The sequence below is a fragment of the Haliotis rubra genome, unplaced genomic scaffold (assembly GCF_003918875.1).
Source record: "Haliotis rubra isolate DU_JTF1 unplaced genomic scaffold, ASM391887v1 Scf460, whole genome shotgun sequence".
In the NCBI taxonomy this organism is placed as follows: domain Eukaryota; kingdom Metazoa; phylum Mollusca; class Gastropoda; order Lepetellida; family Haliotidae; genus Haliotis; species Haliotis rubra.
In genome coordinates, this window is record NW_025767147.1 from 795182 (window position 1) to 821634 (window position 26453).

At 37.7% G+C, this 26453-nt stretch overlaps 1 protein-coding gene across 2 annotated transcripts in view; it reads right to left on the bottom strand.

The window, feature by feature from the left end:
• Positions 1–26453, bottom strand: part of LOC124290294 (E3 ubiquitin-protein ligase mind-bomb-like) — a 66707-nt gene that overhangs the window by 14825 nt on the left and 25429 nt on the right. The window contains exons 18-19 of one of the 2 annotated variants that reach the window (XM_046727008.1): positions 26006–26236; positions 24671–25753 (exon numbers count right to left, since the gene is read on the bottom strand). In XM_046727008.1, the coding sequence (XP_046582964.1) occupies positions 25435–25753; positions 26006–26236 (550 nt within the window). In that variant the 3' untranslated portion in view covers positions 24671–25434. Of the gene's footprint in view, positions 1–24670; positions 25754–26005; positions 26237–26453 lie in introns of those variants that run through there. The other variant, XM_046727007.1, reaches the window with a different exon arrangement.

The window sequence follows — 26453 nt, forward strand, 5'->3', positions numbered from 1 at the left end:
ATGTTGTGAGGACAGTAAAGAGTGGGTGTGCAAAGGGCGCGTTACTGAGACGCGTACTCACAGTGGTGAGTTGTTGGTGAGACAGCAGAGGAAGGCGTGGTCTGTGTCATGGCGTTCTGTGTTGTAACACAGGGTGCACAAGTCGAAGTCTGTGCATGTCGAACACTTCCATCTCATCCCTGAAATGTCATTTTCCCTACATCCATCACACTCGAAGCCTTTCTGTTGGACACCTGTTAGAAAGATGTAAACAAAACTGTAATTTCAATCCTGAATGCATTTTTGATTCTTGAGGATTAAAATGTAAAAAAAAAGAAAATCGATTCCTGCACGTCAGAGGTAAATCTTAATTAAACGTACCTTGTAAAACGATTAATTCAGGAAGTAAAATCAAATATTGTAGTGATCTGTGCTTTTATTGAAATAAATCTTCCATTCAATAGAATCATGTCATTCATAATGGTTTTGTGGATCCGGGTGGCCCAATCGTCTTATGAGCTGTATTGGCGGTGGGGTAGCCTAATGGTTAAAGCGTTCGCTCGACACGCCGAAGACCCGGGTTCGATTCCCCGCATGGGTAAAATGTGTGAAGCCCATTTGTGGTGTCCCCCGTCGTGATATTGCTGGAATATTTCTAAAAGCGGCGTAAAACCATACTCACTCACTGATTAACCGTGCAGAGTCAACCCAGGAACCAATGGTTTGTGATTTCGAATATCAGTTCGCCCTGATTGTGTTTCTAGGTTCATCAACACAATACCCTGTTCGTGGATTTTATCACAGTGATAAAGTCTGAGAACTGCAATAAGCTTTCCTTCCTCACAAAGCTTACATCCCGTCACATAAGTGGAAATTCACTCACTCACTGTTGTGCATGCATGATAACTACCTTTATTATCCATATGGTGAAACATAACCAGTGTCATATATATCATATGTGCACATGTGCACATATCACTTGTCCTAGCAACCATTGTTTCTGTATTTCGTTGTCTGTGACGTCATTCAACAATTGAACGTAAAGTCAATGAACAGGCAGTCACACTTGCTTACCGTATTTTACTGCACAAATTTACATGAATCAAATGGATAATAAAGAAAATATTACACTCACAAGTGTGCAACACGACTTATAAAAAACTCGCTCTCGCTCGGGCAATACACAATTTCACACTCGTTTCGTATAAGTCGTATGGCACACTTGCTCGTGTAATAATTTCTATTTATTACCCACGTGGTCAACGTATGGGTAGTTGCATACTAATCTCGTACGTCACAGGAGTGTCGTATCGCGTTGACCTGTGTCGTAACGACTTGACCTGAGATTCTAACGATTTGATTTGATAACCGATGACCTCTCAATTAGGTCACGTTGTGACGGAACTACTTTTGCATTCATGACAAACACGTGAATTCATTCATTCTACAACTTAAATGCATTGTGGGAATGTAAACATTGCTAACGTTGCCGTATCCCTGTTTAATTGTGAGTCGAACTGAGACAATATATGCGTCGAAAAACATAAACGCAAAGTTTCAACAAGTGATGTTAGCCGAGAGAAACAACTGCAAACCAAGAAACGGGGTGCTACGGAGTAGTTTACTGTAGGAGGCTGTACGAGGTGATGCCAACTGACATGCATCGTGACGTCGGTTACCAAGGGGGCAGACGAGGAAGAACAACATTCTTCCGCAACCTCTTTATGAAACCGGTTTCGGTTTGAAACAATAAAAATAACAAAAATACACTGTTTTGACAATTTAATGCATGTAAGACGTGGGCAATAAATAAAATACCACACTCGGTCTCATAACATACGAGTTATACGAAACTCGTGACCTTTCTATGGTTTCTGACCTCTCTTTCGCTCGGTCAGATACCATAAGAAGGACACTCGTTTCGTATAATTCGTACGTAATGAGACCTCGTGTAGTATTCTCTATTTATTACCTACGAGGGCGAACATATCGGGGTTAATATTTTTCATACGAAGCCCTAGGGCAAAATATCACTTTGTCATGGTGACGTGACGTCATGAACCATGCTGTGACGTCACGTTTCTTCTGTGACGTTGCGTTCTACATGCGGCGACGGCGGGTAGAGGGCCTATGTTTGAAAGTAGATTTGGGTTATTTTCCTCAATTTGACGACTTCGGTAATAAACAGAATATTATATTCGTGCCCATATCATACTATGTTTACGACACTTGTGCCTAAATATCGGTATATCCCTCGCTCACGCTCGGGAAATACAAACATTTCGGCACTCGTGTCGTAAACATAGTATGACATGGGCACTCAAATAAAATCCTCTATTTAATCGGGCACAGCAAAATACAACTGTACAGATAAAATGATAAAAACGTTAAATATTTAAATAATAATTTCATAATGAACATCACAACTTTACTACCAGGTGGAAAATATGTTTGAATTTTAGGCATGGTATGTTTTCAAATTTTACTGTTCAACAGTACGCAATTTATGTCACTGAGCAGTGTTCAAGAAATCATCTTCATATGTACACGAGTATCATACCTGTAGGACCTGAGTCGAACACCAGCAGCTCGAATTTGCCATCATATCCTGCCCGGTACTGGAACTCTCGGCCACCGTCCCAGATAACGGACACTTTGCCTTTTGCCCAATCAGAATCCTCTATCTTCACAACCGTTCCCACGTGACCTTCGCCGCCATCTTGATCTCTCCCCGCCCAATCGGGACCTCTGACCACCCTGATGCCCGGACATGGGTATGTAGCGGTCATCGTGAGTGGACACTATGAAGGCAATGACAGAGAAAGAGCTACAAAATCAGCAATAGCTTGAAGCGGTGGTAAAAGTTAAACATGTGACTATCCTAATCCTCGGACATGGCTTAAGTAGCGGTCATCGCGAGTGGACACGATGAAAGCAATGGCAGAGAACGAGTTACAAAATCAGCAATAGCTTGATGCGGTGGTAAAAGTTCCACATGTGACCATCTTGATGCTCGGACATTGCTTAAGTAGCGGTCGTCGTTTCGGGACACTATAATGGCAATTGTAGACACATGTTTATTAAATGGAAATTTGCCATGGGTTATACATCAACCTACAATATGTGATTGTTACGGTGCGACATCGGCTCTTGTTGAAGTGCTGGTAAAATCGCCACATCTTAGTCAACGGAAATATAAATCAAGGACAGTAGAATCAAATGAGACTCAATATAATGGGAACAAAGCTAAATTCACAACTTATAATCCGACTGGTTTTGTTTCATTGATCATAGTTGCCATTTCCCTTTTAAACTGTTCTTTTCCATGACGACCATAGCAGGTAAATGATTTTTGAGGTGGTTTTGTCATTAAGTGTTAGCTGTGGGGAATCTTTGATCGTCAGTTCTAATCCCAGTTTTAGCCTGATCTCGGTCCTGGGTTTGTAAGAGCCATAATCATACTATATACTCGTAGTGTCACTGATTTGGTAAAATACAATATAAATTAAGGACAAAAATCCTAGAATTGAAAATTAAACCAGATACGGCAAAAAAGTAGATGACAACAAGACCTGCAACATGAAACAAGCAAATGACATCACAACATGATATATTAACAATCAGCTGATACGTTTAAAAGGAAGGAAACACGTGGAAACCTGAAGAATTTTTTTTTAAAAACCCAATCAAACAAGGCTTAAATTAGTACAACGAGCAGCTGACAATCCAATCTGAGAAATTTAAATGTTTACTGACGTGACATGACACGTAAATACACATCGCGAATATAAGCCGCAAAAGTGGACCAATCACCTGTCAATATGCCCCGAAACAGAAGATATATCGACAGACACAATAACCTGAAACAGCAAATACATTGTCTGAAAACGTGACCGAAACGATAAACGATATCAGTTGACAACTTCAGTTGACCCACAACAACCAATAAAAACACAGAGAAAATGATTGAAACAGTTGATATACCCATCCGACAAAATGGCCATGCATAAATCAATATATAATCCGACAACATGACCTGATCAGTGACAAAATCAACTGACAACATGACCTGAAACGGTGACTATATGAACTGACAACATGACCTGAAACGGTGACTATATGAACTGACAACATGACCTGAAACACAGACTATATGAACTGACAACATGACCTGAAACAGTGACTATATGAACTGACAAAATGACCTGAAACAGTGACTATATGAACTGACAACATGACCTGAAACAGTGACTATATGAACTGACAACATGACCTGAAACAGTGACTACATGAACTGACAACATGAACTGAAACAGTGACTACATGAACTGACAACATGACCTGAAACAGTGACTATATGAACTGACAACATGACCTGAAACATTGACTATATAAAGAGACAACATGACCTGAAATAGTGACTATATAAACTGACAACATGACTTGAAACAGTGACTATATGAACTGACAACATGACCGGAAACATTGACTTTATGAACTGACAAATTGACCTGAAACATTGACTACATGAACTGACAACATGACCTGACAAAGTGACTACATGAACTGACAACATGACCTAAAACATTGACTATATGAACTGACAACATGACCAGAAACATTGACTATATGAACTGACAAAATGACCTGAAACAGTGACTATATGAACTGACAACATGACCTGAAACAGTGACTATATGAACTGACAACATGACCTGAAACAGTGACTACATGAACTGACAACATGAACTGAAACAGTGACTACATGAACTGACAACATGACCTGAAACAGTGACTATATGAACTGACAACATGACCTGAAACATTGACTATATAAAGAGACAACATGACCTGAAATAGTGACTATATAAACTGACAACATGACTTGAAACAGTGACTATATGAACTGACAACATGACCGGAAACATTGACTTTATGAACTGACAAATTGACCTGAAACATTGACTACATGAACTGACAACATGACCTGACAAAGTGACTACATGAACTGACAACATGACCTAAAACATTGACTATATGAAATGACAACATGACCTGAAACATTGACTATATGAACTGACAACATGACCTGAAACAGTGACTACATGAACTGACAACATGAACTGAAACAGTGACTACATGAACTGACAACATGACCAGAAACATTGACTACATGAACGGACAACATGACCTGAAACAGTGACTACATGAACTGACAACATGACCTAAAACATTGACTACATGAACTGACAACATGACCTGAAACAGTGACTACATGACCAGACAAAATGACCTGAAACATTGACTATATGAACTGACAACATGACCTGAAACATTGACTATATCAACTGACAACATGACCTGAAACATTGACTATATGAACTGACAACATGACCTGAACAATTGACTATATCAACTGACAACATGACCTGAAACAGTGACTATATCAACTGACAACATGACCTGACAAAGTGACTACATGAACTGACAACATGACCTTAAACATTGACTATATAAACTGACAACATGACCTGAAATAGTGACTATATGAACTGACAACATGACTTGAAACATTGACTATATGTACAGACAACATGACCTGAAACAGTGACTACATGAACTGACAACATGACCTGAAACATTGACTATATGAACTGACAACATGACCTGAAACAGTGACTATCTGAAATGACAACATGACCTGAAACAGTGACTATATGAACTGACAACAAGACCTGAAACAGTGACTACATGAACTGACAACATGACCTGAAACATTGACTATATGAAATGACAACATGACCTGAAACAGTGACTATATGAAATGACAACATGACCTGACAAAGCGACTACATCAACTGACAACATGACCTAAAACATTGACTATATGAACTGACAACATGACCTGAAACAGTGACTATATGAAATGACAACATGACTTGAAACATTGACTACATGAAATGACAACATGACCTGAAACATTGACTATATGAACGTAAAACATGACCTGAAACAGTGACTATATGAACTGACAACATGACCTGAAACAGTGACTATATGAACTGACAACAAGACCTGAAACAGTGACTACATGAACTGACAACATGACCTGAAACAGTGACTACATGAACTGACAACATGACCTGAAACAGTGACTTTATGAACTGACAACATGACTTGAAACATTGACTATATGAAATGACAAAATGACCTGAAACAGTGACTACATGAACTGACAACATGACCTGAAACATTCACTATATGAACTGACAACATGACCTGAAACATTGACTATATGAACTGACAACATGACCTGAAACATTGACTATATGAAATGACATCATGACTTGAAACAGTGACTACATGAACTGACAACATGACCTGAAACATCGACTATATGAACGTATGAACATGACCTGAAACGGTGACTATATGAACTGACAACATGACCTGAAACAGTGACTATATGAACTGACAACATGACATGAAACATTGACTATATCAAATGACAACATGACCTAAAACATTGACTACATCAACTGACAACATGACCTGAAACGGTGACTATATGAACTGACAACATGACCTGAAACAGTGACTATATCAACTGGCAACATGACCTGAAACATTGACTACATGAACGTACAACATGACTTGAAACAGTGACTATATGAACTGACAACATGATCTGAAACATTGACTATATGAAATGACAACATGACCTAAAACATTGACTACATCAACTGACAACATGACCTGAAACGGTGACTATATGAAATGACAACATGACCTGAAACAGTGACTATATGAACTGACAAAATGACCTGAAACAGTGACTATATGAACTGACAACATGACCTGAAACAGTGACTATATGAACTGACAACATAACCTAAAAGATTGACTATATGAACTGACAACATGACCTGAAACATTGACTATATGAAATGACAACATGACTTGAAACAGTGACTACATGAACTGACAACATGACCTGAAACATTGACTATATGAACTGACAACATGACCTGAAACAGTGACTATATCAACTGACAACAAGACCTGAAATAGTGATTATATGAACTGACAACATGATCTGAAACATTGACTATATGAAATGACAACATGACCTGAAACAGTGACTATATGAAATGACAACATGACCTGACAAAGCGACTACATCAACTGACAACATGACCTAAAACATTGACTATATGAACTGACAACATGACCTGAAACAGTGACTATATGAAATGACAACATGACTTGAAACATTGACTACATGAAATGACAACATGACCTGAAACATTGACTATATGAACGTAAAACATGACCTGAAACAGTGACTATATGAACTGACAACATGACCTAAAACATTGACTATATGAACTGACAACATGACCTGAAAGAGTGACTATATGAAATGACAACATGACTTGAAACATTGACTACATGAAATGACAACATGACCTGAAACATTGACTATATGAACGTAAAACATGACCTGAAGCAGTGACTATATGAACTGACAACATGACCTGAAACAGTGACTTTATGAACTGACAACATGACTTGAAACATTGACTATATGAAATGACAAAATGACCTGAAACAGTGACTACATGAACTGACAACATGACCTGAAACATTCACTATATGAACTGACAACATGACCTGAAACATTGACTATATGAACTGACAGGATGACCTGAAACATTGACTATATGAAATGACATCATGACTTGAAACAGTGACTACATGAACTGACAACATGACCTGAAACATCGACTATATGAACTGACAACATGACCTGAAACAGTGACTATATGAACTGACAACATGACCTGAAACAATGACTACATGAACTGACAGCATGACCTGAAACAGTGACTATATGAACTGACAACATGATCTGAAACATTGACTATATCAAATGACAACACGACCTAAAACATTGACTACATCAACTGACAACATGACCTGAAACGGTGACTATATGAACTGACAACATGACCTGAAACAGTGACTATATCAACTGGCAACATGACCTGAAACATTGACTACATGAACGTACAACATGACCTGAAACAGTGACTATATGAACTGACAACATGATCTGAAACATTGACTATATGAAATGACAACATGACCTAAAACAGTGACTACATCAACTGACAACATGACCTGAAACGGTGACTATATGAAATGACAACATGACCTGAAACAGTGACTATATGAACCGACAAAATGACCTGAAACAGTGACTATATGAACTGACAACATGACCTGAAACAGTGACTATATGAACTGACAACATGACTTGAAACAGTGACTATATCAACTGACAACATGACCTGAAACAGTGACTACATGAACTGACAACATGAACTGAAACAGTGACTACATGAACTGACAACATGACCTGAAACAGTGACTATATGAACTGACAACATGACCTGAAACATTGACTATATAAAGAGACAACATGACCTGAAATAGTGACTATATGAACTGACAACATGACTTGAAACAGTGACTATATCAACTGACAACATGACCGGAAACATTGACTTTATGAACTGACAAATTGACCTGAAACATTGACTACATGAACTGACAACATGACCTGACAAAGTGACTACATGAACTGACAACATGACCTAAAACATTGACTATATGAACTGACAACATGACCAGAAACATTGACTATATGAACTGACAACATGACCTGAAGCAGTGACTACATGAACTGACAACATGACCTAAAACATTGACTATATGAACTGACAACATGACCTGAAACAGTGACTACATGACCAGACAAAATGACCTGAAACATTGACTATATGAACTGACAACATGACCTGAAACATTGACTATATCAACTGACAACATGACCTGAAACAGTGACTATATGAACTGACAACATGACCTGAACAATTGACTATATCAACGGACAACATGACCTGAAACAGTGACTATATCAACTGACAACATGACCTGACAAAGTGACTACATGAACTGACAACATGACCTTAACCATTGACTATATAAACTGACAACATGACCTGAAATAGTGACTATATGAACTGACAACATGACTTGAAACATTGACTATATGTACTGACAACATGACCTGAAACAGTGACTACATGAACTGACAACATGACCTGAAACATTGACTATGTGAACTGACAACATAACCTAAAAGATTGACTATATGAACTGACAACATGACCTGAAACATTGACTATATGAAATGACAACATGACTTGAAACAGTGACTACATGAACTGACAACATGACCTGAAACATTGACTATATGAACTGACAACATGACCTGAAACAGTGACTATATGAAATGACAACATGACTTGAAACATTGACTACATGAAATGACAACATGACCTGAAACATTGACTATATGAACGTAAAACATGACCTGAAACAGTGACTATATGAACTGACAACATGACCTGAAACAGTGACTATATGAACTGACAACAAGACCTGAAACAGTGACTACATGAACTGACAACATGACCTGAAACAGTGACTATATGAACTGACAACATGACCTGAAACAGTGACTTTATGAACAGACAACATGACTTGAAACATTGACTATATGAAATGACAAAATGACCTGAAACAGTGACTATATGAACTGACAACATGACCTGAAACAGTGACTATATGAACTGACAACATAACCTAAAAGATTGACTATATGAACTGACAACATGACCTGAAACATTGACTATATGAAATGACAACATGACTTGAAACAGTGACTACATGAACTGACAACATGACCTGAAACATTGACTATATGAACTGACAACATGACCTGAAACAGTGACTATATCAACTGACAACAAGACCTGAAATAGTGATTATATGAACTGACAACATGATCTGAAACATTGACTATATGAAATGACAACATGACCTGAAACAGTGACTATATGAAATGACAACATGACCTGACAAAGCGACTACATCAACTGACAACATGACTTGAAACATTGACTATATGTACAGACAACATGACCTGAAACAGTGACTACATGAACTGACAACATGACCTGAAACATTGACTATATGAACTGACAACATGACCTGAAACAGTGACTATCTGAAATGACAACATGACCTGAAACAGTGACTATATGAACTGACAACAAGACCTGAAACAGTGACTACATGAACTGACAACATGACCTGAAACATTGACTATATGAACTGACAACATGACCTGAAACAGTAAATATATGAAATGACAACATGACCTGACAAAGCGACTACATCAACTGACAACATGACCTAAAACATTGACTATATGAACTGACAACATGACCTGAAACAGTGACTATATGAAATGACAACATGACTTGAAACATTGACTACATGAAATGACAACATGACCTGAAACATTGACTATATGAACGTAAAACATGACCTGAAACAGTGACTATATGAACTGACAACATGACCTGAAACAGTGACTATATGAACTGACAACAAGACCTGAAACAGTGACTACATGAACTGACAACATGACCTGAAACAGTGACTACATGAACTGACAACATGACCTGAAACAGTGACTTTATGAACTGACAACATGACTTGAAACATTGACTATATGAAATGACAAAATGACCTGAAACAGTGACTACATGAACTGACAACATGACCTGAAACATTCACTATATGAACTGACAACATGACCTGAAACATTGACTATATGAACTGACAACATGACCTGAAACATTGACTATATGAAATGACATCATGACTTGAAACAGTGACTACATGAACTGACAACATGACCTGAAACATCGACTATATGAACGTACAACATGACCTGAAACGGTGACTATATGAACTGACAACATGACCTGAAACAGTGACTATATGAACTGACAACATGACATGAAACATTGACTATATCAAATGACAACATGACCTAAAACATTGACTATATCAACTGACAACATGACCTGAAACGGTGACTATATGAACTGACAACATGACCTGAAACAGTGACTATATCAACTGGCAACATGACCTGAAACATTGACTACATGAACGTACAACATGACTTGAAACAGTGACTATATCAACTGACAACATGACCTGACAAAGTGACTACATGAACTGACAACATGACCTTAAACATTGACTAAATAAACTGACAACATGACCTGAAATAGTGACTATATGAACTGACAACATGACTTGAAACATTGACTATATGTACAGACAACATGACCTGAAACAGTGACTACATGAACTGACAACATGACCTGAAACATTGACTATATGAACTGACAACATGACCTGAAACAGTGACTATATGAAATGACAACATGACCTGAAACAGTGACTATATGAACTGACAACATGACCTGAAACAGTGACTACATGAACTGACAACATGACCTGAAACATTGACTATATGAACTGACAACATGACCTGAAACAGTGACTATATGAAATGACAACATGACCTGAAAAAGTGACTACATGAACTGACAACATGACCTAAAACATTGACTATATGAACTGACAACATGACCTGAAACAGTGACTATATGAAATGACAACATGACTTGAAACATTGACTACATGAAATGACAACATGACTGAAACATTGACTATATGAACTGACAACATGACCTGAAACAGTGACTATATGAACTGACAACATGACCTGAAACAGTGACTATATGAACTGACAACATGACCTGAAACAGTGACTATATGAACTGACAACATGACCTGAAACAGTGACTATATGAACTGACAACATGACCTGAAACAGTGACTATGAATGAACTGACAACATGACTTGAAACATTGACTATATGAAATGACAAAATGACCTGAAACAGTGACTACATGAACTGACAACATGACCTGAAACATTCACTATATGAACTGACAACATGACCTGAAACATTGACTATATGAACTGACAACATGACCTGAAACATTGACTATATGAAATGACATCATGACTTGAAACAGTGACTACATGAACTGACAACATGACCTGAAACATCGACTATATGAACGACAACATGACCTGAAACGGTGACTATATGAACTGACAACATGACCTGAAACAGTGACTATATGAACTGACAACATGACATGAAACATTGACTATATCAAATGACAACATGACCTAAAACATTGACTATATCAACTGACAACATGACCTGAAACGGTGACTATATGAACTGACAACATGACCTGAAACAGTGACTATATCAACTGGCAACATGACCTGAAACATTGACTACATGAACGTACAACATGACTTGAAACAGTGACTATATGAACTGACAACATGATCTGAAACATTGACTATATGAAATGACAACATGACCTAAAACATTGACTACATCAACTGACAACATGACCTGAAACGGTGACTATATGAAATGACAACATGACCTGAAACAGTGACTATATGAACTGACAAAATGACCTGAAACAGTGACTATATGAACTGACAACATGACCTGAAACAGTGACTATATGAACTGACAACATAACCTAAAAGATTGACTATATGAACTGACAACATGACCTGAAACAGTGACTATATGAACTGACAACATGACCTGAAACAGTGACTATATGAACTGACAACATGACCTGAAACATTGACTATATGAACTGACAACATGACCTGAAACAGTGACTATATCAACTGACAACATGACCTGAAATAGTGACTATATGAACTGACAACATGACCTGAAACAGTGACTATATGAACTGACAACATGACCTGAAACAGTGACTATATGAACTGACAACATGACCTGAAACATTGACTATATGAACTGACAACATGACCTGAAACAGTGACTATATGAAATGACAACATGACCTGAAACAGTGACTATATGAACTGACAACATGACCTGAAACAGTGACTACATGAACTGACAACATGACCATGAAACATTGACTATATGAACTGACAACATGACCTGAAACAGTGACTATATGAACTGACAACATGACCTGACAACAGTGACTACATCAACTGACAACATGACCTAAAACATTGACTATATGAACTGACAACATGACCTGAAACAGTGACTACTATGAAATGACAACATGACCTGAAACAGTGACTACATGAAATGACAACATGACCTGAAACATTGACTATATGAACTGAAAACATGACCTGAAACAGTGACTATATGAACTGACAACATGACCTGAAACATTGACTATATGAACTGACAAGAAGACCTGAAACAGTGACTATATGAACTGACAACATGACCTGAAACATTGACTATATGAACTGACAACATGACCTGAAACAGTGACTTTATGAACTGACAACATGACTTGAAACATTGACTATATGAAATGACAAAATGACCTGAAACAGTGACTACATGAACTGACAACATGACCTGAAACATTCACTATATGAACTGACAACATGACCTGAAACATTGACTATATGAACTGACAACATGACCTGAAACATTGACTATATGAAATGACATCATGACTTGAAACAGTGACTACATGAACTGACAACATGACCTGAAACATCGACTATATGAATTGACAACATGACCTGAAACAGTGACTATATGAACTGACAACATGACCTGAAACAGTGACTATATGAACTGACAACATGACCTGAAACATTGACTATATGAACTGACAACATGATCTGAAAGATTGACTATATATATGACAAACATTGACTACATCAACTGACAACATGACCTGAAACGGTGACTATATGAACTGACAACATGACCTGAAACAGTGACTATATCCAATGGCAACATGACCTGAAACATTGACTACATGAACTGACAACATGACCTGAAACAGTGACTATATGAACTGACAACATGATCTGAAACATTGACTATATGAAATGACAACATGACTCTAAAACATTGACTACATCAACTGACAACATGACCTGAAACGGTGACTATATGAAATGACAACATGACCTGAAACAGTGACTATATGAACTGACAAAATGACCTGAAACAGTGACTATATGAACTGACAACATGACCTGAAACAGTGACTATATGAACTGACAACATGACCTGAAACAGTGACTATATCAACTGACAACATGACCTGAAACAGTGACTGACATGAACTGACAACATGAACTGAAACAGTGACTACATGAACTGACAACATGACCTGAAACAGTGACTATATGAACTGACAACATGACCTGAAACATTGACTATATAAATGACTATATGAACTGACAACATGACCTGAAATAGTGACTATATGAACTGACAACATGACTTGAAACAGTGACTATATCAACTGACAACATGACCTGAAACATTGACTTTATGAACTGACAAATTGACCTGAAACATTGACTACATGAACTGACAACATGACCTGACAAAGTGACTACATGAACTGACAACATGACCTAAAACATTGACTATATGAACTGACAACATGACCAGAAACATTGACTATATGAACTGACAACATGACCTGAAACAGTGACTACATGAACTGACAACATGACCTAAAACATTGACTATATGAACTGACAACATGATCTGAAACAGTGACTACATGACAGACAAAATGACCTGAAACATTGACTATATGAACTGACAACATGACCTGAAACATTGACTATATCAACTGACAACATGACCTGAAACATTGACTATATGAACTGACAACATGACCTGAACAATTGACTATATCAACTGACAACATGACCTGAAACAGTGACTATATCAACTGACAACATGACCTGACAAAGTGACTACATGAACTGACAACATGACCTTAAACATTGACTATATAAACTGACAACATGACCTGAAATAGTGACTATATGAACTGACAACATGACTTGAAACATTGACTATATGAACTGACAACATGACCTGAAACAGTGACTATATGAACTGACAACATGATCTGAAACAGTGACTATATGAACTGACAACATGACCTGAAACAGTGACTATATGAACTGACAACAAGACCTGAAACAGTGACTACATGAACTGACAACATGACCTGAAACAGTGACTGTATGAAATGACAACATGACTTGAAACATTGACTATATGAAATGACAAAATGACCTGAAACAGTGACTACATGAACTGACAACATGACCTGAAACATTCACTATATGAACTGACAACATGACCTGAAACATTGACTATATGAACTGACAACATGACCTGAAACATTGACTATATGAAATGACATCATGACTTGAAACAGTGACTACATGAACTGACAACATGACCTGAAACATCGACTATATGAACTAACAACATGACCTGAAACGGTGACTATATGAACTGACAACATGACCTGAAACAGTGACTATATGAACTGACAACATGACATGAAACATTGACTATATCAAATGACAACATGACCTAAAACATTGACTACATCAACTGACAACATAACCTGAAACGGTGACTATATGAACTGACAACATGACCTGAAACAGTGACTATATCAACTGGCAACATGACCTGAAACATCGACTACATGAACGTACAACATGACCTGAAACAGTGACTATATGAACTGACAACATGATCTGAAACATTGACTATATGAAATGACAACATGACCTGGACAAAACATTGACTACATCAACTGACAACATGACCTGAAACGGTGACTATATGAAATGACAACATGACCTGAAACAGTGACTATATGAACTGACAAAATGACCTGAAACAGTGACTATATGAACTGACAACATGACCTGAAACAGTGACTATATGAACTGACAACATAACCTAAAAGATTGACTATATGAACTGACAACATGACCTGAAACAGTGACTATATGAACTGACAACATGACCTGAAACGGTCACTATATGAACTGACAACATGACCTGAAACAGTGACTATATCAACTGGCAACATGACCTGAAACATTGACTACATGAACTGTACAACATGACCTGAAACAGTGACTATATGAAATTGACAACATGACCTGAAACATTGACTATATGAACTGACATGACCTGAAACATTGACTACATGAACTGACAACATGACCTGAAACAGTGACTATATGAACTGACAACATGACCTGAAACAGTGACTATATGAACTGACAACATGACCTGAAACATTGACTATATGAACTGACAACATGACCTGAAACAGTGACTATATGAACTGACAACATGACCTGAAACATTGACTATATGAACTGACAACATGACCTGAAACAGTGACTATATGAACTGACAACATGACCTGAAACATTGACTATATGAACTGACAACATGACCTGAAACATTGACTATATGAACTGACAACATGACCTGAAACATTGACTATATGAACTGACAACATGACTTGAAACAGTGACTACATGAACTGACAACATGACCTGAAACATTGACTATATGAACTGACAACATGACCTTGAAATAGTGACTATATGAACTGACAACATGACCTGAAACAGTGACTATATGAACTGACAACATGACTCTGAAACATTGACTATATGAACTGACAACATGACCTGAAACATTGACTACATCAACTGACAACATAACCTGAAACGGTGACTATATGAACTGACAACATGACCTGAAACAGTGACTATATGAACTGACAACATGGCCTTGAAACATTGACTACATGAACTGACAACATGACCTGAAACAGTGACTATATGAACTGACAACATGATCTCAAACATTGACTATATGAAATGACAACATGACCTAAAACATTGACTACATCAACTGACAACATGACCTGAAACGGTGACTATATGAAATGACAACATGACCTGAAACAGTGACTATATGAACTGACAAAATGACCTGAAACAGTGACTATATGAACTGACAACATGACCTTGAAACAGTGACTATATGAACTGACAACATGACCTGAAACAGTGACTATATGAACTGACAACATGACCTGAAACAGTGACTATATGAACTGACAACATGACCTGAAACAGTGACTATATGAACTGACAACATGACCTGAAACAGTGACTATATGAACTGACAACATGACCTGAAACATTGACTACATGAACTGACAACATGACCTGAAACAGTGACTATATGAACTGACAACATGACCTGAAACATTGACTATATGAAATGACAACATGACCTAAAACATTGACTACATCAACTGACAACATGACCTGAAACGGTGACTATATGAACTGACAACATGACCTGAAACAGTGACTATATGAACTGACAACATGACCTGAAACATTGACTACATGAACTGACAACATGACCTGAAACAGTGACTATATGAACTGACAACATGACCTGAAACAGTGACTATATGCACTGACAACATGACATGAAACAGTGACTATATGAACTGAGAACATGACCTGAAATAGTGACTATATGAACTGACATGACCTGACCGAAACATTGACTACTAGTATATGAACTGAAATGACCTGAAACAGTGACTATATGAACTGACAACATGACCTGAAACAATGACTATATGGACTGACATGACCTGAAACATTGACTATATGAACTGACAACATGACATGAAACATTGACTATATGAACTGACTGAGCTGAAACAGTGACTATATGAACTGACAACATGACCTGAAACATTGACTATATGAACTGACAACATGACCTGAAACAGTGACTTTATGAACTGACAACATGACTTGAAACATTGACTATATGAAATGACAAAATGACCTGAAACAGTGACTACATGAACTGACAACATGACCTGAAACATTCACTATATGAACTGACAACATGACCTGAAACATTGACTATATGAACTGACAACATGACCTGAAACATTGACTATATGAAATGACATCATGACTTGAAACAGTGACTACATGAACTGACAACATGACCTGAAACATCGACTATATGAATTGACAACATGACCTGAAACAGTGACTATATGAACTGACAACATGATCTGAAACAGTGACTATATGAACTGACAACATGACCTGAAATAGTGACTATATGAACTGACAACATGATCTGAAACATTGACTATATGAAATGACAACATGACCTAAAACATTGACTACATCAACTGACAACATGACCTGAAACGGTGACTATATGAACTGACAACATGACCTGAAACAGTGACTATATCAACTGGCAACATGACCTGAAACATTGACTACATGAACTGACAACATGACCTGAAACAGTGACTATATGAACTGACAACATGATCTGAAACATTGACTATATGAAATGACAACATGACCTAAAACATTGACTACATCAACTGACAACATGACCTGAAACGGTGACTATATGAAATGACAACATGACCTGAAACAGTGACTATATGAACCGACAAAATGACCTGAAACAGTGACTATATGAACTGACAACATGACCTGAAACAGTGACTATATGAACTGACAACATGACCTGAAACAGTGACTATATCAACTGACAACATGACCTGAAACAGTGACTACATGAACTGACAACATGAACTGAAACAGTGACTACATGAACTGACAACATGACCTGAAACAGTGACTATATGAACTGACAACATGACCTGAAACATTGACTATATAAAGAGACAACATGACCTGAAATAGTGACTATATGAACTGACAACATGACTTGAAACAGTGACTATATCAACTGACAACATGACCGGAAACATTGACTTTATGAACTGACAACATGACCAGAAACATTGACTATATGAACTGACAACATGACCTGAAACAGTGACTACATGAACTGACAACATGACCTAAAACATTGACTATATGAACTGACAACATGACCTGAAACAGTGACTACATGACCAGACAAAATGACCTGAAACATTGACTATATGAACTGACAACATGACCTGAAACATTGACTATATCAACTGACAACATGACCTGAAACATTGACTATATGAACTGACAACATGACCTGAACAATTGACTATATCAACTGACAACATGACCTGAAACAGTGACTATATCAACTGACAACATGACCTGACAAAGTGACTACATGAACTGACAACATGACCTTAAACATTGACTATATAAACTGACAACATGACCTGAAATAGTGACTATATGAACTGACAACATGACTTGAAACATTGACTATATGAACTGACAACATGACCTGAAACAGTGACTATATGAACTGACAACATGATCTGAAACAGTGACTATATGAACTGACAACATGACCTGAAACAGTGACTATATGAACTGACAACAAGACCTGAAACAGTGACTACATGAACTGACAACATGACCTGAAACAGTGACTATATGAACTGACAACATGACCTGAAACAGTGACTTTATGAACTGACAACATGACTTGAAACATTGACTATATGAAATGACAAAATGACCTGAAACAGTGACTACATGAACTGACAACATGATGAAACATTGACTATATAACATTGACAACATGACCTGAAACAGTGACTATATGAACTGACAACATGACCTGAAACATTGACTATATGAAATGACATCATGACTTGAAACAGTGACTACATGAACTGACAACATGACCTGAAACATCGACTATATGAACTAACAACATGACCTGAAACGGTGACTATATGAACTGACAACATGACCTGAAACAGTGACTATATGAACTGACAACATGACATGAAACATTGACTATATCAAATGACAACATGACCTAAAACATTGACTACATCAACTGACAACATGACCTGAAACGGTGACTATATGAACTGACAACATGACCTGAAACAGTGACTATATCAACTGGCAACATGACCTGAAACATTGACTACATGAACTTACAACATGACCTGAAACAGTGACTATATGAACTGACAACATGATCTCAAACATTGACTATATGAAATGACAACATGACCTAAAACATTGACTACATCAACTGACAACATGACCTGAAACGGTGACTATATGAAATGACAACATGACCTGAAACAGTGACTATATGAACTGACAAACATGACCTGAAACAGTGACTATATGAACTGACAACATGACCTGAAACAGTGACTATATGAACTGACAACATGACCTAAAAAAAGATTGACTATATGAACTGACAACATGACCTGAAACATTGACTATATGAAATGACAACATGACTTGAAACAGTGACTATATGAACTGACAACATGACCTGAAACATTGACTATATGAACTGACAACATGACCTGAAACAGTGACTATATCAACTGACAACATGACCTGAAATATTGATTATATGAACTGACAACATGATCTGAAACATTGACTATATGAAATGACAACATGACCTGAAACAGTGACTATATGAACTGACAACATGACCTGAAACAGCTGACTACATCAACTGACAACATGACCTAAAACATTGACTATATGAACTGACAACACCTGAAACAGTGACTATATGAACTGACAACATGACTTGAAACATTGACTATATGAAATGACAACATGACCTGAAACAGCGACTATATCAACTGACAACATGACCTGAAACAGTGACTATATGAACTGACAACATGACCTGAAACAGTGACTATATGAACTGACAACAAGACCTGAAACAGTGACTACATGAACTGACAACATGACCTGAAACATTGACTATATGAACTGAGAACATGACCTGAAACAGTGACTTTATGAACTGCAACATGACTTGAAACAGTGACTATATGAAATGACAAAATGACCTGAAACAGTGACTACATGAACTGACAACATGACCTGAAACATTGACTATATGAACTGACAACATGACCTGAAACATTGACTATATGAAATGACAACATGACCTGAAACAGTGACTATATGAACTGACAACATGACCTGAAACAGTGACTATATGAACTGACAACATGACCTGAAACAGTGACTATATGAACTGACAACATGACCTGAAACAGTGACTATATGAACTGACAACATGACCTGAAACAGTGACTATATGAACTGACAACATGATCTGAAACATTGACTATATGAAATGACAACATGACCTAAAACATTGACTACATCAACTGACAACATGACCTGAAACGGTGACTATATGAACTGACAACATGACCTGAAACAGTGACTATATCAACTGGCAACATGACCTGAAACATTGACTACATGAACGTACAACATGACCTGAAACAGTGACTATATGAACTGACAACATGATCTGAAACATTGACTATATGAAATGACAACATGACCTAAAACATTGACTACATCAACTGACAACATGACCTGAAACGGTGACTATATGAAATGACAACATGACCTGAAACAGTGACTATATCAACTGACAACATGACCTGAAACATTGACTACATGAACGTACAACATGACCTGAAACAGTGACTATATGAACTGACAACATGACCTGAAACAGTGACTATATGCACTGACAACATGACATGAAACAGTGACTATATGAACTGAGAACATGACCTGAAATAGTGACTATATGAACTGACAACATGACCTGAAACATTGACTACTAGTATATGAACTGAAATGACCTGAAACAGTGACTATATGAACTGACAACATGACCTGAAACAATGACTATATGGACTGACATGACCTGAAACATTGACTATATGAACTGACAACATGACATGAAACATTGACTATATGAACTGACTGAGCTGAAACAGTGACTATATGAACTGACAACATGACCTGAAACATTGACTATATGAATTGACTGAGCTGAAACAGTGAAAAAATCACCCGACAACATGATCCAGAACGGTGAAAGAATCAACAGACATCATGACCTGACACAGTACCAATATCAAATGACAACATGACATAAGGGGTGAATAAATCCACTGACAATATGACCCGGAACAGCGAATACATTAGCTGATCACATGACCCGGATCAGTTAACAGAAAACTGGCCACCGGATTGTCTAACGTGAATCAGTTAACCTTTGTACAGCCAGTCAAGGCTTTGACAAGACGAGAACAGGAAGGAAAATACACTAGCGATAAGATATACCTCGGTGCTTATGTAAACTGTTAAACAGATTCACGGTCAAGTATGAACAGAACCCTATTGAAATGTCATTGATCGGGCCATCTATTTATATCTCCAACTCAGCCAGTTCAACATTCACACTTTTATACAAAACGTAAATTCAACATTTTCAAGCTGATGTTTTAGTTAAGGAACGCCTATATATTACAAGGAACACCTATATATTACATACATATATAACTGTGGTGATATGTCGTTGTGCATTATTACATGTCTGACAAGTTCGAACAGGTATAGTTCATACATTCTCACAATAACGCAACGTAACGTGAATGGGCGCTGCATACATTGTAACATCGGCATTTATCATGAATATAATCGTGTTCTTGTGACGGTTACACTTACCAGGATATCACCGATGTGAAAAACACAATCTCCACAGCAATATCTGGACGTCCGTGTCAACAACTACGATCTCACTAAACCGAAAGTAGAAACAGAACGGTGGCTTTATGAAAGCGAGAAAACCCACCTATAAATAGAAATGGCGGGCTAACATATCTGCGTCACTTGACATAGTACAATGCGTCTACACCATACAGTGCATATTGATTGAGTTTAGATATCCGCACTGACGGTGGTCTATTATACTTAAACAAAACCTGAGCTGTTGCTCAACGGGCTATAAATGTGTCTACTTGATTGCTTGTGCGTCTAAAAAAGTTAATGCTTCATTGAAAAATCGAACCAATGCCACATAAAATAATATTCGTGTTTCTCATCATTACTAAAAATATGAGTCGGGCGGGCGGATAATATTGTTACATTTTATTTTATGTTATGTCCCAAACCGTTTGATTTCTGTGGATATTTACACCTTTTCTCCGATAGAAAATCAAAACTTAGAAGAGTGATAAATTCATGCGCATTCTGAGAGTCAAAGTTGCATTTTCTCCAGTGTAAACCATCAAACGAATCTTAGGGTCGGGTCGAATTTTGGGGTCTAGCGGTAAGCAAGAATATGTTAATATATGGCCTAAATATAGCGGGTGTTTTAGAGGATATAAAATTGTTATTTGAGAAACCGATCCGCAGATAACAAAGTAACACTGACTGAGTCGAGAGTCCTTGTTATATATCTCCTTAATGTCGCGTGCCAGGCACGAAAACAACCTTCTTTTAAATCTTGTTGGTTTGTGGGGTTCTTGTTTAACGTCGCATACAGCCGTATTCCAGATATATGGCGGCGGTCTATAAATAATCGAATCTGGACCAGACAATTCAGTGATCAAGAACATTAAAGCAAGTTGGTATGACGCGACCAATGGAATTTAGGACTGACCGTCCATTCTCCGGCCGCTGTCAAGTGGACACGCAGACCGTGTGAATTCGAATCGATAAATTATAAGGGTGTCCTCCCAGTACGCAGACAGGCGGTTCGCAGACGCCGTAAAAAAACAACAACAGTTACGGTTCAATGAACGGATTAGCTACTCCCTGTTACCTACACATTATAATGGAACATTCCAAATGAAAACACAAGAAAAAAGCTGAAACTATATTATTTACTTTGAAATATGACCGAAAAGACATTAATTTTAATTTTGAGTGCTGCAATATATAAAAACAGTTGATTTTCATAAACATCTCGGTTTAACCTTCTCGTCTAACGGGAGTTAAAAACACTGATATCCTATTATTGGGAGAGGGCTTTTCTAAGTTGGATAACTTGTGCTCAATCCTTTTCTTGAATGAATAAAATATGTTGCAATTAAACACAATCAAGCCTCTCAGGGACAAACCTGTTTTTATATTCGATAGTAATTGATAGTAAACAACTTTGAGAAGAGAAGTTCTATTTACACCAAGTCAAACTTCCCAGTAACGAAGGCGGTGGGGTAGCCTAGTGGTTAAAGCGTTGGCTCGTCACGCCGAAGACCCGGGTTCGATTCCCCACATGGGCACAATGTGTTAAGCCCATTTCTGGTGTCCCCCGCCGTGATATTGCTGGAATATTGCTAAAAGCGGCGTAAAACTAAACTCAGTCAGTCAGTCAGTCTCAGTAACGAACCTGTTTTAGACTCACCCTATTCTACTCACGAGACAGTGGACCGTTCCATTATACCCGTAGGTGTTACCCTAATTAACCTTCTATTTCAGTGTCTGTCAATTGACTGTCTTTCAAATGGGTGTCTGTAAAATGGGAGATAACCATTATAAGGAGTACAACTTATTGTAGCTTATCCAGCCTCTACCTCTTGAAAGGCTCTACAGACTCCTCCTCATGCTTTTTTTATACGCGGCATGTAGACCGGGTTCCCTGTGTCTCCTGAATCCACTGATTATAGGTTCGAATCCAAAATTCAGCCCGGTAATGACCCTTGATATGCCAGCTCAATGGACGTGCTTGTGTTTCAGACAAGGTGCAGACATTAGTTTTCCACCTCAAATAAACGAACAATTAATTGTAATACTGTAAGAAGAGTTCAGTTAAGTTCACTTATAAACTTATACTCATTAAATGAATTTATTTTTCACCTTTAGGTTGTGTCGTATCCGTCAATTTGTGGCATTATTTGTTTCCTTCTTTCCTTTTTTCTATAAATAGCAAAACAAAACAAACAAAATAATATATGAGTTTTCTATATTTATTGCACTGCCTTCACATCTGGAACCATCCAACAACAGTTATAGCATTATGGTTTCCAACACCCCGATAGATATGGCTCCAGGAGAATCCGTTATGTCTGTACACATAACAAAAGCGGTTAAATACTGATATCGACTCATTCAGGTACAAGTTGATTACCACATCGTTCTTGTTCGACGTAAGAATTGAACTCGGACGCTGGTCGACACATATTGGCAACAAAGCTAAAAAATAATGTTTTTAAGTAGAAAAAAATAAAAATTAGATCTTGAGAGGTTATAGATGCCAAATAATTTGGAAACATCGAATTCTCTAATCAGAATTAGAACAAAGATTTTAAGATGATTGCAAGTCCTGAATAAAAGTATCACACCTAAGTAAGTAAATAACGAAATATGACATTGGTACAAATTATACAAAATATTTCTTCAATCGAAATGATATATTTCTTATAGATGAATATCGCTCTCTGTAAAGGTCTCATCTGCAGATAAATGAAAGCGAAAAGGCGTTTCTATGTTCATATCATTATTGCGATACATCAGCTGAATCAATATAAAAAGTGGTGATACTAGGTATACAAGGACTTTATAGCATGATATACACGAGTCTGAAGCCAGTACAAGTACACAGGTCAGATTAGGACAATCAACAATATTCAATCAGATACTCAGGGTATATCTGATTCTCGCTGAAAATCACGTAGATTCTCGGACTTGTTTCCTTATCACATGCTGAGTCAGCGAGTTTAGTTTTGTTGCTGGCATCCAACACTGGGGGGACGTTTCAACTCTCGGTTCCCTTGCCTCGACTTCCCCACCAAAACTTTAGCCAAGAACATGAACCTGTGACGCCGGGCGTCTTCTTTAGCATAGCCATCCGAGTACTTGGCATCCACAGCAAAGTACGCGCCCTGGCCATAGAGGGCGCCCACTCTACTTCCTGCTAACCGGAAGTCGATGTTTTGGTGCGGGATGACATCGGCCGAGTCTGGTGTGGTTCCGTGAAAGAGTTGCATTTCGTTGGCAAGACCTCGACCGTATTCACGTTCCATGTTGCCCTTTGCGCTGAAAGCAACAAAGGTTTTAAAGTTTTAAAGTGTGTGTGTGTGTTTTGAGAGAGAGAAAGGGGGAGAGAGAGAGATTGCTGACACGTGTGAGTTGCAGGAACTGCGTTTATCATTGTTAGCCTAAGCCGACAAATAGAGCTACAATATTAACAGTCCGTCACAGGTACCCAGTACATTCTGCATGAAAGAAGGCATGATTCACTCGGGTATGTAGACACGCACATCATGTGCTTAGGTCCATCATACTTACACCCTATACTGTTCCCACAATGCCATATTCTGGATACGGTAGATGGACACGATGCTCTTATTGGACAGCGTTTCTTCCACCTTTGACTCAACATGTCTGTATTCAAAGGCCGTCACCGGGTTGGACTCACTTAGCACCACCTTCTTGAACCCATCCTGTCCCATGGTTTCCCAGTGTGCTGGTAGACGCTTTGATTGGCTCATTGACGACGTCGAAGGTCGTTTTGCAATTCTGAAAATGAAGATATATTTTCAAATTCTGCACATGTCAATAAATAGGTTTCAAAACAGCGGGAGGATTATTTCATGTATACATAAGCAGCAGAGTTCTGATGTTAGTATCATATGGGATAATAGGATAGTATTGTGGTAAGAGCGTTGGCTTCTCACAGAGAAAACCTTAGTTCAATTCCTTACATGGTATACTATCAGAAGCCCGAGGTGACTCC